The 15,000-nt window shown below is 47.2% G+C and overlaps 1 protein-coding gene across 3 annotated transcripts; it reads left to right on the top strand.

Annotated features, from left to right (window-relative positions):
- The first annotated feature begins 1,872 nt into the window (after positions 1–1,872).
- On the top strand, positions 1,873–8,636 carry nkx2.3 (NK2 homeobox 3). Of its 3 annotated transcripts, XM_062519607.1 has the most exons (4): positions 1,873–1,994; positions 2,193–2,287; positions 5,825–6,196; positions 7,464–8,636. In XM_062519607.1, exons 3-4 carry the CDS (start codon positions 5,863–5,865, stop codon positions 8,105–8,107), a joined length of 978 nt encoding a protein of 325 aa, XP_062375591.1. In that variant the 5' UTR covers positions 1,873–1,994; positions 2,193–2,287; positions 5,825–5,862; the 3' UTR covers positions 8,108–8,636. The 3 variants fall into 3 exon arrangements, with proteins under 3 accessions (XP_062375591.1, XP_062375592.1, XP_062375590.1); XM_062519608.1 differs by lacking the exons at positions 1,873–1,994; positions 2,193–2,287 and adding an exon at positions 5,602–5,727; XM_062519606.1 differs by lacking the exons at positions 1,873–1,994; positions 2,193–2,287 and having other exon boundaries at positions 5,625–6,196.
- The last annotated feature ends 6,364 nt before the right edge of the window (positions 8,637–15,000 follow it).

Raw genomic sequence — 15,000 nt, 5'->3', positions numbered from 1 at the left:
TCCTGCTTTACCGAATCTCGCCGGTTAAAAGTGGTAACTGTCGCGGTCACTTACCTCTAGGCCCAAGAATGGCCGATCGCTCATTTTCCCTGAATATCCTAGTTGTTTCGTTTCGTCTCTCCCTCTCTCCCCCTCTCTCTCTTAGCTGGTCGCTGAATTGCTTTTATGAGTGGCAATTATTCTTTCACAATAAATATTTTTCAAATTGATGTTTACTTTAGCCCACAGAATAAACATGTGTTTTGCTAAACAGATCTTGTATCCTAAATCGGATCACCTCTATGAAATACGCATGACTGTGTGGACTGACATTTAATGTTTTGGGCTGTTAAAGGACGTGGATAAACAATGCTTGCAGTGCATGTCATGACTTAACTAATCATCAACAACAGACCGAAATATTTATAAAACAAAAAACATTTTCTCAGGGCAGGGGTCCCTTCTCCTCAGAGTCAGAGAAACGCGTCTGTCAAAAAATACATTGCTCTTGTTGCTGCTATTCGCTCCGTCAGTGAAAGGAGAATCTCAATGAATAAAATTATATTTTGAACGTATTTTTTAAATCGCGTCCCCTTCTGTTTATAACTGTATTTTCAAGCGTGTTCACAAGCGCGCTCAGACACAGACTACTAATAAACTATAACTAATTTAATTGGATTCGGTTTCACTGCCGCGTCATTACCGCACCGGCACCAGAGTGAGTGAAGATTGTCTTTGGTGTTCTTTAAATCAGGAGCTAAACGAATTTCACCCTTCTCGCGCTGTTACCTGTCCGCCCCGGTGTCCCGAGCTCACCCGTCCTAACCCGTCACGCTCACACTAAGCCACACAACACAGCCGTGGCGCCACACAGCTCGCTCTCGAGCGCTCGGCCACACCGGGGCATGTTGACTCCTTCCGCGAGCTCTACAGGTGCTGACTGACAGCGTAAACACAACAACTTAACTACCCCCCCCCCCCCCCCCCCCTCACACACACACACATACACCCGCGTCAGAAAACCCATCAAAGCACTCCAACACAGACACGCGCGTTGGGAAAACATGGGTGTCGGGCTTGACCTCACGGGCCGCGCGCTGACTGACTGCAAACACACACACACAGAACACAGGCCGCGCAGTAGTCCATTTAGGCAACAGCTCGTGAAGGCACGGAGGTGAGCCGCACACCCTGCTATTAATCACCGGGGACTTGTGACTCGTTCCGTCATGTTATTCCCCTGTAATAACCTGAGACTCATGGCAAAATACAACACACACACACACACACACACACACACACACACACACACACACACACACACACACACACACACACACACACACACACACACACACACACACACACACACAGCTGTGGGATTGGCACAGAGGTGGAATCAGAGGTTCACACGCAGGTGCACTTCTGATTGAGATGGAGTGAGAAGAGTTGATTAGTATTCAGCCTGTTTCTGTATATATGCATATATGTTTCATCTGTCTAGGCCCATGTATTAGGCTACATTTTCATTAACTAAACCCTCTGACGCATAGAATTGAATTTAATCATTTGTGTTATTATTAGTCATTCGGTGTGTGTGTGTGTGTGTGTGTGTGTGTGTGTGTGTGTGTGTGTGTGTGTGTGTGTGTGTGTGCGTGTGTGTGTGTGTGTGTGTGTGTGTGTGTGTGTGTGTGTGTGTGTGTGTGTCAGTGTGTGTGAGTGAGAGAGTAATTACCGTTGAAGTAGCTCGAGCCCAGAAATCTTGTTTACACGAGGGGGGCGAGAGCCTCTCCCCCGCCCAGCGCGCGCTCATTTTTAAGGCATTTATCCGCAGGTCGACGGGAAGGCGCGAGCGACCTAATCTAAACAGCCTTGCTGATGGCCAGCGGATGGGATTAGCTCGTGCGCTTCCCCCTTCTCTCCTCGGCTCTCAGTCGCGAGCAGACTTTTGTCTCCGGCGCCGGTCACTCGAGCACCTGACGACTGGTTCAGCGGGCAACTCACGTGAGACGCAGGTAAGAGGGGTTTTGTCAGACGCACACGGCGCTGGCAACCCCCCCACCCCCCAGCCCCCCAGCCCAGGCGACATCATGAGCCAATCGGTCGGCCTCTAACACACGTTCCATTTGGGATGGAGAGTCATCTAATCAGACACAGGACATATCAACTGGACAAAAACAATGTTGGTAATTATTCCATCGTTTCATTGACAGGGCTCGTGCTCTTTGCTGAGGTCACGAGGTTGGGAAGTGGCGCGAGACCCTGCTGGTGCTGTGAGAGTATGTGGAGACGCGTTTGACTAAAAAAGGTGAGCAAAAAGTATTCCCTAAATCTATCCCTGCGTATCGGTGCTGTTCTGGGCTCGGGTCCTTGATACACTATACGCGATGGACCGATTCATCGTGACCCGGTTGACCCGGTGTGACTTCTGCATTTCTCTGTTTAAATCACAGCGGTGGGTCCCGGGAGCTTTGCCCTGTATATGTCTATGGCTTTGCCACACATGAGCATCATCATATCACTCTGAACGGACACCTAGCAACGAGAATAATAGAACCTGAATAGAACCTATAATTCGAATACACCTCTATTGGTGACCTAGCAACGAGCTGGATTTGAACACACTTCCAGCTCTGCACACTTCCAGAGCCATATAACACTTCTATTGGTGACTTAGCAACGAGAATAATAGAATCTAGAATAGAATAGAACCTAGAATTTCCATAGTCTACACTTCCATTGGGAACTTATAGCCTACGTTCAGGTGCACCGTGGACCGAGGGGTCACCGCCTGACTATGCTGGGGACTAATGAAAGTCTCCACGTGGACCTTAGTCCGGAAGACGTAAATATGTCAAGATCCGACGTCAAGACGTCCTGTAAAGTTTCAAACCTGACCTGCCGCTACACACAAATGCTCACACACATTTAAGTTGGTTCAGTGGTAAAAAAAAATGGATTGATAGCATAAATAAATACTGAGAAAATACAGACTAACTCGATTTGAGATTTTTCGCTGAATGTCCATTTTAGTCCACGGAGGAGCTCATCCCACTCGGGACAAGAAGCCCCGGCATCAGCGCAACCCAGTAAGCACGCGGGAACATAAATGCAATTATTGATGACGGTGATCGAATTATCACGTGCCCACGATATGGTTAATTAAATCAGACTGACTTATTCCTAAACTCCAGGGTAAAGCTCCGGTGTAAGCCCACAGCATTCTATCTGACGCGAAAGCGACTACAGCACTGCACTTAACAATAATTATTTACAACTGGAGCTTAGCTGGAGAACGTCAGTTCATCCCGGCCGTAGCTTGAGAGATGGTCGTATTTACATTTTCACAGGTCGGGTTCAGAAGTCAGCGCGGCCTGATAGCGACTAATCTGCGGACTAGCGGGGGAGGAGACGGGTCTCCTTTAAAAGCAAAACCAGACGATAAAGCTCTGTCCGGATTCGGCACTCATGAACGAGCAGGCCTATTAGACAATCTAAAACCAAGTGGAATTATATAAAAAATAAAAAACAACAAAACATTTAGGCTTATAAAGATAATCAAAGAGACGAGTAGAGGCGAGAAGGCCCCAGGCAGCCAGACTGCTGGTGTACGATTTGTTTTCCAAAGTTCCCCCGAAATATTATAGACTATTTTTAAAACCTTGAAGTTACAAGTTTTTTTTATTATTGTTTATTATCGGGCTATATTTAAAGAGGCAGAGGCCAATGTGAGCCATCTTAACGAAATTATAGGCTAGATCATATTCAGATCGACTGTAATGCGATTTATTATGGCATAAATAGGCTAATTTAGAAAATAATTAGGCATCATCGGCATCGCCAGTCCCCAACTGGTCAGTCGCAAGCTATAAAATATCATCACAGTTTTTGCAGTCATATTAATGCAAGGTATTATTATTATTATTATTATTATTATTATTATTATTAGATAGCAACAGTAATCATATTTGTAAAGTGCTATAGGCCTAAACCAAAAAGAAAAATAGGAGGCTATTTATTGGAGTCTTTGAGGATCATAGTGAAAATCTTGTTTTCATCCCTGAGGTTGTGTCAAATAAATCAAATGTAGCTTCCAACATAAATTAAAAACACCTCTCATAAACCGGCCGGGTTGTATATAGTTCACACACTCACCGGGGCGGGGGCCGTGGCGTCATGCTCGTGTTATCAGTGCTGAGGGGAAATGATTTTCCTTAGAAATGTTAAGATTTAAATATCTCGCTGGTGGTAGACGGCGTTTCCCGATCTTCCATGATGCAGCTCCTCTCGCGCTCCATCTCAAACGGGACCGCGAGAAGCTATGATGCCGCTCGTGCTGTCGTTTCAGACGGAGATATTTTTTCTCCGCGGGAAAAGAAACTTCTATTCCACTCTCGCCGTATCTAGTGTGGGGGCCTCTGTGTAAGTATTTAAAGGCGTTGTCTATGATATAGGCCTACTAAAGTTATTCTATAAGAATCCCACCGACACCCACGGCCATCTGCAGTGCAGAGAGCTCCCGTCTAGCAGTCTCCGGTAGGGTCACGCGCGGCTGCTGTGTCAGATGCGCTTTAATATAACACACAGACAACTACATCAGCCTCCGCGACACACCAACTGGTATTACACTTTATATCAGGCACCTGGACTATTATTCTATTAGAGGCCTATCAGAGCCTATTAGGATATCATAACGACTAGATCAGGATTAAACAATTACTATAGCCTACTAACTATTGTTATTAGGATGGACAGCATCAGCAACATCATCATCATCATCATCAACAACAACAACAACAACAACAGCGACAGCGACAAAAGTTATTATTATTATAATTATAATTTAAAAAATATATATTATTATTAGCCTATTAGTATCATGTTGTTATGGATAGGTATTAACTCTCAGTTGGGCTACTGTCTCTGTGCTCCGGACTATATCAAACCTTTTTGGCGTTTCCATCAGGCGAACACGCCTAACGACACTCCTGGGGCAATGAGGAGATGATGACCTCATTAACGACAACACCAAACACTTCACTGATGTGGTAAACACTCATAATTACACGCGGGATGAAACATGGAACAAACAAAGCCATCACACACACACACACACACACACACACACACACACACACACACACACACACACACACACACACACACACCACACACACACACACACACACACACACACACACACACACAGACCAACAGATGCCGTTTGGCTCTGGAGCGTAAAACACAGGCTCATCAGCTCCACTCAGATTACATTTGGCCGAACCTAGAGCAGCACTACTGTGTCAAGTTAACGGGGCTGCGTCACGTACGGTGACTGGCGGGAAAACTGATCTGTTTCTAAACACTCAGGCCGACTGAAGGATTGTGCTTCCCCGCCACAAACGCGAGCTAGCTCTCGCTCTTTATCATACAACAAATAATGGGCTGATATCGGTTCTACGGGTCATAGCCCCACTCTTCTCAAATTGGAAAGTAATCCGCGTTGCGCCAAGGGTGTGTGTGTGTGTGGAGGGTTGGTGGGGGGATCCCACCCATATGAGGAGAGCACGTCCCTCCCCGACAGTGTGACGTCACCAGCCGCTCCGTTCGCATCGCCTCGCGGTGAAATCCTGGCCGCAGACAGCACGGACCCCGGCGTCAGCGCCTCGCGACCCTCCTCCCCGAGCCTGCCCAGAACACACAGCCGGTTCCCAGCCGTTCCTCTTGCCGCGCGTGACATGTTGATCTGTAAATATTTTGGGAAATGTTAATATTAGAAAGCAGAATGTCTAAATAAAGTCATTGCTCCCGGAGGTCTTTATGTTGCAACCCTCCGTGTCCACAGGAGGGCCGTCGCTGCTGGTCGCCCGCGCGCACACTCTGATGATGCTCCCGAGCCCCGTCACGTCCACGCCGTTTTCTGTCAAGGACATTCTGAAGATGGAGCAACAGCTCGCGCTGCATACGCACGGACAGCACGGACTCCAGCTGCAGCAGCATTTCCACTCCCCTCCCGCGTGCGCTCTCGGTGGCGCCGGCGGGGACAGTCCCGGTTTCTCCGACGGCGAGGAGAGGATGTCGTATCTGAACACGCTGTCGGAGCACGAGAGCCTGGTGGACTCCAGCCTCTCACCGGAGCTATACGGCGCTCACGCGCTCACACTCCACTCCGAGGAGCCCAAGCTCGAGGCGGCGGACGGAGGGCGCGAGACGGCCAGTGAGTGCTCCGGTTTTCCTCTGATCTCGCTCTTAGTTGTGTGTGTAGCCGAGAGCCTCGTGTCGCCAGCCTACACACACACACACACACACTTCTCACACACACAGCCGAGCAGAGAGGCTGGAGACTCGTAGGCTACTTAACAAAGTTATGCTTCAACTCCGGTATGGAGAATTGCGCAAAATGCGTAGATCATAGAACAAACTATAATATCATAAATTGAACAACAACAACGGCATTGAAGAGGGCTATACTCCATATGCATTTTAATGTCATTGTGCTCTGCTGTCTACTGTGTGTTTACACTGTGAGGCCTCCCTTCGGTATTGTTTTGGTAATGTTGTGAAAGAGGGATGGTGGAGACAGTAATGTAACAGTAGTTAGCCTAAATAATTATCTCATAGAGCGGAGGTGGATAGTTGAATAGTATTTGAATAGTAATAGTAATACTAGTTATAATAATAATAATAATAATAATAATAATAATAATTATGTCGTAGAGCGGGACTTGTTGAGTGCTGTTAAAGAGTGACAAGTAAAGATTTGTTAAAACGACGTTGATCTTTTGGACATTTTGTTAAAATAGTGTCGGTAGTAATTTTTTTGGTAATTTTGTTTCGAATGTTAGGCTACATTTTCTAGAGTTGTTAATTTGGTTGAAGGGGTGTTTTTTCAGTGTTAATAAATAGTTGTAGTTACATATGTTATTATTGTATTTATTATTATTGTTATAACTCCTAAATAGTAGCTTGGTCGTATGGGATTTGTATACAGAATTGTTATGTTCTGGAAGAGCCAGTAGCTTAGTTTTGTTTAAATAGTTTGTTGTTGTAGAGCATAGAGTAGTACAGTTATATTTATATGTTTATATCGTTTTTAAAATAGTGCTATTTTTGAATTACAGTTGCTTATGTATTAACTAGAGTTAATACATAGTGTTGTCACATTGACTTGTTCAATAACTTAAATAACTAGGCCTATGTTTGTTAAATTATAGGCTATATAACATTGTGTCAAATAATAGGGATAGGCTGCACAGTATAAAAAGGACTTGCAATCAGTATTGCTGATTTGAAAGGAGAGTTATTAAATATCAGGGTGATAGTGTGTTAGTGTTAGGTTAACTAGTTATATGTTGCATATTAGAAAGGAGAGTTGTTCAATATAAGGGTGATAGAGAGTGTGTGTGTGTGTGTGTGTGTGTGTGTGTGTGTGTGTGTGTGTGTTTTAAGCTGCCGCGCGCTGACGGTTGCCTCTTCGTCCTCAGAGAGCTGCATGGCGCTCGCGAAGGCACCGGAGAGCGAGCCCGAGGAGGCGGCGGTGGACGGGAGGCCGCAGCGGCAGCGGAGTCGGCGGAAACCTCGCGTGCTCTTCTCGCAGGCCCAGGTGTTCGAGCTCGAGCGCCGTTTCAAGCAGCAGCGCTACCTGTCGGCCCCGGAGCGCGAGCATCTGGCCAGCACGCTCAAGCTAACATCCACGCAGGTGAAGATTTGGTTCCAGAATCGCCGCTACAAGTGCAAGCGGCAGCGCCAGGACAAGACGCTCGAGATGGCTGGAGGACACCACCATCACGCCGGGCCGCCTCGTCGCGTGGCGGTTCCCGTTTTGGTCCGGGACGGCAAGCCGTGCCTCGCGGGATCACAGAACTACAACGCCACGTACGCGGCGGTGGGTGCGAGCCCCTACGGATACGGCAGCTACCCCCCCGCGTACACGTACAACAACCCGGTCTACACAAACACTTACAGCTGCACGTACTCCAGCCTCCCAGCGCTGCCCGCGAGCTCATCCGCCGGTGCGCTCATGGGCCTGCCGAACCTTGGTCCCGCGCCACAGCCTCCCGCCCCACAAGGTCCCCCGGTACCCGTACCGCAGTGCCAGGGCACGCTCCAGGGCATCAGGGCCTGGTAGTGGTAGCCCAGCGGGATGAACGGGACGGCCACAAACCGGAGGAGGAACACGAGGCTGGAGGGAGAGAGAGAGAGAGAGAGAGAGAGAGAGAGAGAGAGAGAGAGACGCGCGCGGGACTGCTGGAGCTAGGATGCGCGAGACACTCTCTCGAGCGCAGGATGGCGCGTCACTGATGAATTAATACACTCTCGCGCGGAGGAGCCAGCCAGCAGCACTTGTGACGATATAAACAATATAAACATGCTATATTGGTGTCATTTTTACATGAAGACTGTTGCTTATAAATATCACACCTGAATGTCACTTCATAAATACGACCGTTGCTTTTAAATCATTGGATATCATGACCTCGGCTGCACATCATTTGGGGGGGAAATGCGCGACGGTGTCCTGGAAAGTTCCAAATGGTGACGTGCTCTACGACTGATACGGTCAGCCGATCCTTTTGAAATATATTCACACTTCCCTTAACACTGACTTCAATTTATGCATACAATAATTTCAATAAAGGATATTGTAATTGGTTGTTCTCTGTCAGATCAGACGACGTTTCTTCACAACAGAGGATCATTTACAAAACGAAATGTCAACGAAACGAAAAAAAAAAAAAATTGAAAACGTGAGCTGGGGCAGGTTACAATTCTAAAATAACTGATTTAATTACTCTCACCCACAGCCTGTTCACACATGCCAGGCGAGGACTGGTAGGAGTTGTTGTTTGAGAGTTTTAAGGAATCTGGTTCCTGTTTTGGAGACTATCTTTCAATCAACCAAAATTCTCGACAGGGGACTGGGGAACAATAACAGCTCATTCGCGCTGCCTTGAACATGATCTATTACACATAAATATGAATTGTAGGCTACTTGCACATTATACATGAATACATTGTAATTGCAAATATTAGGCCTATATTTATCATATAACATATTATTATTATTATTATTATTAGTGGTAGTAGTATTTCCCTTATTACTTATTAAAGGGTGTTAATGTGACGTTTATATGAATGGAGGTTTGGCCTTGTTTGGGTGCTGAGTGTGTAGGACCCGGTGAGTGTGTAGGGTCCGGTAAAGGCTCCCGTAGCGGGGGAAGGCGCGTGTATACAGCTCTCTGTCTCCGCTTGTCAGCGAGGGGCCAGCGGGCCTGTGAGGCGAACCAGAGTCTAGCGGCAGGGTCGGAATGCCCGGGAATGAAACACACACACAAGCGCGCGCGCGCGCGCGCGAACGAGCGAGCGAACAGGAACACATAGACCTTTAATGAATTAAGAATAGCTTTTCAACCTCACAAAGGAATAACGTTCAGAATTAATCCACCAGTCAGCAGCCCGATCGATCGAGCTGAGAGTCAGATTCCCATTGTTGTGTTAAAGAGATGTTATTATTATTATTATTATTATTATTAATAATAATAATAATAAAAACTCAACTTAAAAAGAAATCAGCGGACGCAGTGCAGACAGCACACCAAAGCGAAGTCCCACAAAAGGCCGCGTTGAACCCTCTTGTTGTGTTCATTTTATGTTCACCAGTTTGGTGTTCCCAGTCCAAACTGACAGCTGCGTTATGACTTGTCATTGAGTCTATAGTAGGCTAATTAACACACATACTACCATCTAATGTTGTGATAGACCTTTGTACCAAGGCTATATTGAATAATAGGCTACCAGTTTTGAACTTAATTTGCTATGTATGTCGTGCCGGCCTCATTGACCTGAGCTCATGCAAGTCAGAAAGGGGAAGATGCTGTTGGGGAAAGGCTACAGTGGGAGCTGGCATGGAAGCAAAGAGGGGGAGTAATGAAAGGTTGTGTGAATGAGGCATATACAGTCCATCAGATCAACGGGTATGTTCCTGGACTCAATTAATACAATGACCATTTTCTCACCCATTCATTTCAAATGGGCGGCCGTTTTTGACCCACAACACAAAAATAAAAAAAAGTTAATTAAAACACCAAAGTTGTCCTGAAAATGTAAAAAAAAAAAGATTTGTGTGTCCAGATGCCTTGTGTGAACAAAGTCACAGAGCCTCATGATAGTCAGAATAAATTATCAACTTTTTTGAGAGAGAAGAAATCGGACCAATTTGACGGCGAGCACAACAGGGTTAAGGTCCCGGGACGCAGAGAGTGTGGGTGTGTATGGCGTGCGCACAGATGCTCCGATTCGGGTGTTTTCTGTAGTGAGACCGGATTATTGTGGGCCATTTAAACACGGTGCAGGTTGCGTTATAATACATGTGATATCGATGCTAAATAGCATGTCTTACTGGCACTGTGTACTCCCCTTCCATTAAGACATTATTTATCGAATGCTATGCTCAATAATACGCAGACACTGGGAGCGCTTAAAATCTCTCTCTCTCTCTCTCTCTCTCTCTCTCTCTCTCTCTCTCTCTCTCTCTCTCTCTCTCTATCTCTCTCTCTCTCTCACACACACACACACACACACACACACACACACACACACACACACACACACACACACACACTACCAGAACAGACAATTGACAGTGACAGGGAATCTCCGCCCCCGGCATTAATCCGGACCAAGTACAGAAATCTGATAACGAGCGAGCGTCCGGCTGTTGTGGTTTCTCGAGCGCAGATCACCGATAGGCCAGAGCACGAGTTCTAGGGCGGGAGAACGAAGAGGTCATATCACGAGCATACCTGTGTCAGGTGGAGAACAGCGCGAGCTGGATAAACACGACTGGCGTCAGAGTGGCGACGCCCGAGGACATGCTCGAGCCACCGCGCGCGCGCTCACGTAGGCTACACATAGAAGAGATCTACCTGGCAGAAGCTTAAATGTCGGCTCAATCTCCTCGTGCTCTTGCCCTCGGTATAGAGCGAGCACCGATAGCTCCCACATGCAGCAGCCAATCCTGGGGGGCTTCGGCCAGCGGTGTCTCCGGTAGATGATATTACAGGTCCACTGCACTGGCTTATATCCGCTGTTCGGCCCGAGTCCTTGGTGTGATGGAATGTCTGTACGGCGCAGCTGAAGCACACTGGCGGATGGATCTCGTGGGGACGGATCCGTTTGAAACGGGTTTAACGACAGAGGTAATCACCGCGTCACCTTCAAACCAATAGTGAAACTGGCCGGCGTGGGTTCGACTGTAGGCCCAATTGAAAGCTGAAAGTGTGTGTGTGTGTGTGTGTTTGTGTGTGTGTGTGTGTGTGGGGGGGGGGGGGGGGGGGGCTGGTCATGGGTAGGACAGTCTGGTGAGGCAGCCTCTGGAGCTCGTGCTGGAGAGGACCCAAGGGGCACGCACGGGCACATCTCCGGGCCTCCGCGGCAGTGATGCGCGCGGTGGTGGAATGCTGTGAGTGGAAGCTCGTTGTCACCGTATACACTCCCAGCGCCCGCGCCACCAACACCAACACACACACCCGTGTACACACACACACACACACACACACACACACACACACACACACACACACGCGCGCGCGCGCGCGCGGAGGCCCTGATGCGCTTAGAACTCAGCACTGTTCGCAGTATTGTTCTCTCTCCTGGTTCCCCCATGTTTTAGAACTCAGCCTTGTTCTCTGTTTCCCTGCTGGTTCCCCGTGTCTGATAGGGCCCACCTGCCACAGCCTTTAGAGCATGCGTGTGTGTAGTAGTGTGCATGAAGGTCAGATGTTTGGCCTCAGTCCTTCAAGCTCCCCACAGCGCGCGCACACACACACACACACACACACACACACACACACACACACACACACACACACACACACACACACACACACACACACACACACACACACACACACACACACACAGCTGTTAGGAGGCCGGTGGAGAGAGCTGATTAGGCTGTGCCCTGACATGCCGTGTGTGGAGAACATACCTTTTGAGCTGATCAGATGTCAGCCTCCATTACAGACAGCCTGAAGTGCCTCACTACCGCCGCTAGAGGTACAGTTGCGCCGTGCCCTCTCTCTCTCTCTCTCTCTCTCTCTCTCTCTCTCTCTCTCTCTCTCTCTCTCTCTCTCTCTCTCTCTCTCTCTCTCTCTCTCAGTAGTCTTAATCAAAAACATGTTCAATGAATTCCGTGGCCACGAGGAAAAGTCATCGTCACAAACCGATCGACACACATCAGACACGACATCCTCAGGCAGCCCGCTGGAGTTTGGAGGATTTAATCTCGAGTGTGTGTGTGTGTGTGTGTGTGTGTGTGTGTGTGTGTGTGTGTGTGTGTGTGTGTGTGTGTGTGTTGGAGAGAGAGAGAGAAAGAACGCATAGGCGGAGTTATCGCGCGCGCATATCCACTCTTCGCTCACGTCGGCGGACGCTACAGTCGCAGATGGGAGAGGGCGAGACCATCACCCGCAGCGACGTAATCGCACCAGCTTCTCTGAAACACCGTAAAAAAAAAAAAGCATGCTCGCGCTTCATCACGCCGAGTTTGTTCTCCGGCAGTAACAGAAATTTCGCCGGTGCAATCACGCGAAGTTGCACCTCGTTCTCTGTTATTGACATTCTCAAGCATGAGTATTGGAGTTACGTTGCTCTATCGCGGGGAGTTCCCAAACCGGGAGGGTTGGAGAGATATGAGTTGGGGATCCGCGTAACGGCGTGGTCTCTGTGCCTCGCGCTGACCTCAAGCATAGCTCTCTCCCCGGACGCAGTCGCGTGGACGGCAAATGCACGCAGGTAATGCGTAAAAACAGCGCGTGTACTAGAAGATGATTTGTAAATATGTTAATCCATGTTGGCTATTCAGTACGGAATAAGTCTGGTGAACAGTTTTGTTGCCGAACGCAAATGAAAGGTCATTACGCACTAACGCTGATTAATAGAGTAGATACACTCTAAACAAAAATAATGGGGCCAGTATTGGTTATTCAGAACGATGCCACAGAGCAACCTTTTTCAGTGCTTCAAAAAAACCCATCCAGGTAACCTTTCGCCTGATGTAATGGTTTAGAGTTGGGACTCTCCATGGAACCATCCATCCAGAGATTCAAAGAACAATTTAAGATGCATCCTCATATTTAAGTGAGTGTATTCCACGTGTAGACGAACGAATATGACGCATGTGCAGCTGCTTTGACAGCAGCGACATACACAGCAGCACACTCGGTAATAACGGTAAACTGGCCGTTATCCGTTAGAAATGCAGGACACTCCGGTCTGTGGTCACGGAACGCAGGTAGGCTATACGTGCTCGAGCGATACTACTTCTCCAGACTCGAGCGCGCGTAGGCACGCACATCTGGCCATTGCGCTCGAGTCGATGGAGCCGCCGATAACGATTCGGTTTCAGCACAGGAGATACAGAGCTCTCTCTCTCTCTCTCCCTCTCTCTCTCTCTCTCTCTCTCTCTCTCTCTCTCTCTCACACACACACACACACACGGTAAACAACATCCGAAAGATAACACAGGGAAAATATATCAAGCTGAATAGCCTCTGTCCACAGGTGATCTGCCTACTGCTGTGTGCTGTCTAATCTACACTACTGACAGGATGGATAATTGATGTTGTGATGGATATTAGGCTATGCATGACCCAAACACAACCTGGTCAAATGGTCAGTTATTTATCCGTTACTTAGACTTGTTTTTTTTTTTATTATTATTATTTTTATTTATTTAAAACATCCAGGCAGTTAAAGGAGAAAGAGGTAAGACAAGAGAGGGACACAATAGGCAAAGGGCCCTCCCTCCCAAGTGACTGAGAATCAGGATGTGACACTCACTGTGCCAGAGGGTACAAGCTCTGCAGCCTATGACCATGTCAGTTATAAATGCAACATGAGCTACACCTACATGTATGTAGAGAAGCAGAGCATTGATAAGAGATGGAGCAGGGACCAGTATTAAAATCAAGAGAGAGAACAAGTCCGCACACCAGAAAATGCTCCTCAGTGTTTTTTTGATGGTAAATCACCACTTGTAACGTTTGGGGCCCTAGCCCTTCATCAGACATGTCTCTCTTAACTTATGCTTGTCTGTCCAGCACCCTTTATCTTTATTGCTTTTTGGATGTGCGTGCGGTAGCCTACTCTTTTACCAGTATAAAAATCCCCAAAGCCAATTTGGGAAAAAGCTCTCGAGATATACAGGTGTATAAACAAAAAAATGTATAAACTGAACAAATCTATGGTTCTATGTTATTGTTGGGATAATGATCAGGACATACCCTTTATATTTAAGCCCTATCTGTGGTTTAGTCTAGCCAGAGAGGGTTAAAGCAGAGCAATGCTTGTTGCCATGCACACTGCTTGTTAACTTAAAAAGCCTTTATTTTATGGGCTTACGCGTTGCGACAAAAAATGTCTTCCTCAGAGCTGCATGACTTCCTGCAGAGCTAGCTCTGAGGAGGACATTTTTTGTCTCAACGCGTAAGCCCATAAACTAAAGGCTTTTAAAGTTAACAAGCAGTGTGCCTTTGTAACTCTCTGGTAAGACTCGTATAGAAAATGGCCGGGTTTCCCAAAATTGTTAAGAAGCTCTTAAGTGCTAAGAACTTCTTAGGAGCGTTGTAAGAATGTTCTAAGAACGCTCCTAAGAAGTTCTTAGGACTTAAGAGCTTCTTAACGATTTTGGGAAACCCGGCCAATAACTATTAAGTTGAATTTATAGTCTATAACCAAATCCCTAAGTGATTGAATATCCTTGATTCCAAAGAGCACCTGTTTTAGACAATACGTGAAGAAGCACTCCTGACCACCAACCTGTTTGTATGTGCATGGGTCATTGATGTCCCCAGCATGTTTAAATCAAAATAACATCCATGCATGTCCCCACTGTCCATGAAACCACATTTGAAATCCTCCCCCAACTTCTAACACCTACAGTACCTAACACTAATGGCTTTTTCACACAGCCTGAGGTGTGTTTCTCAGGCTTCTCAGCACTCAGGTAAACAGGTGAAA

The sequence above is a fragment of the Sardina pilchardus genome, chromosome 18 (assembly GCF_963854185.1).
Source record: "Sardina pilchardus chromosome 18, fSarPil1.1, whole genome shotgun sequence".
Classification (NCBI taxonomy): Eukaryota; Metazoa; Chordata; class Actinopteri; order Clupeiformes; family Clupeidae; genus Sardina; species Sardina pilchardus.
The sequence above is the reverse complement of the archived record's forward strand: the minus strand, read 5'-3'. Positions and strand labels throughout refer to the sequence as shown.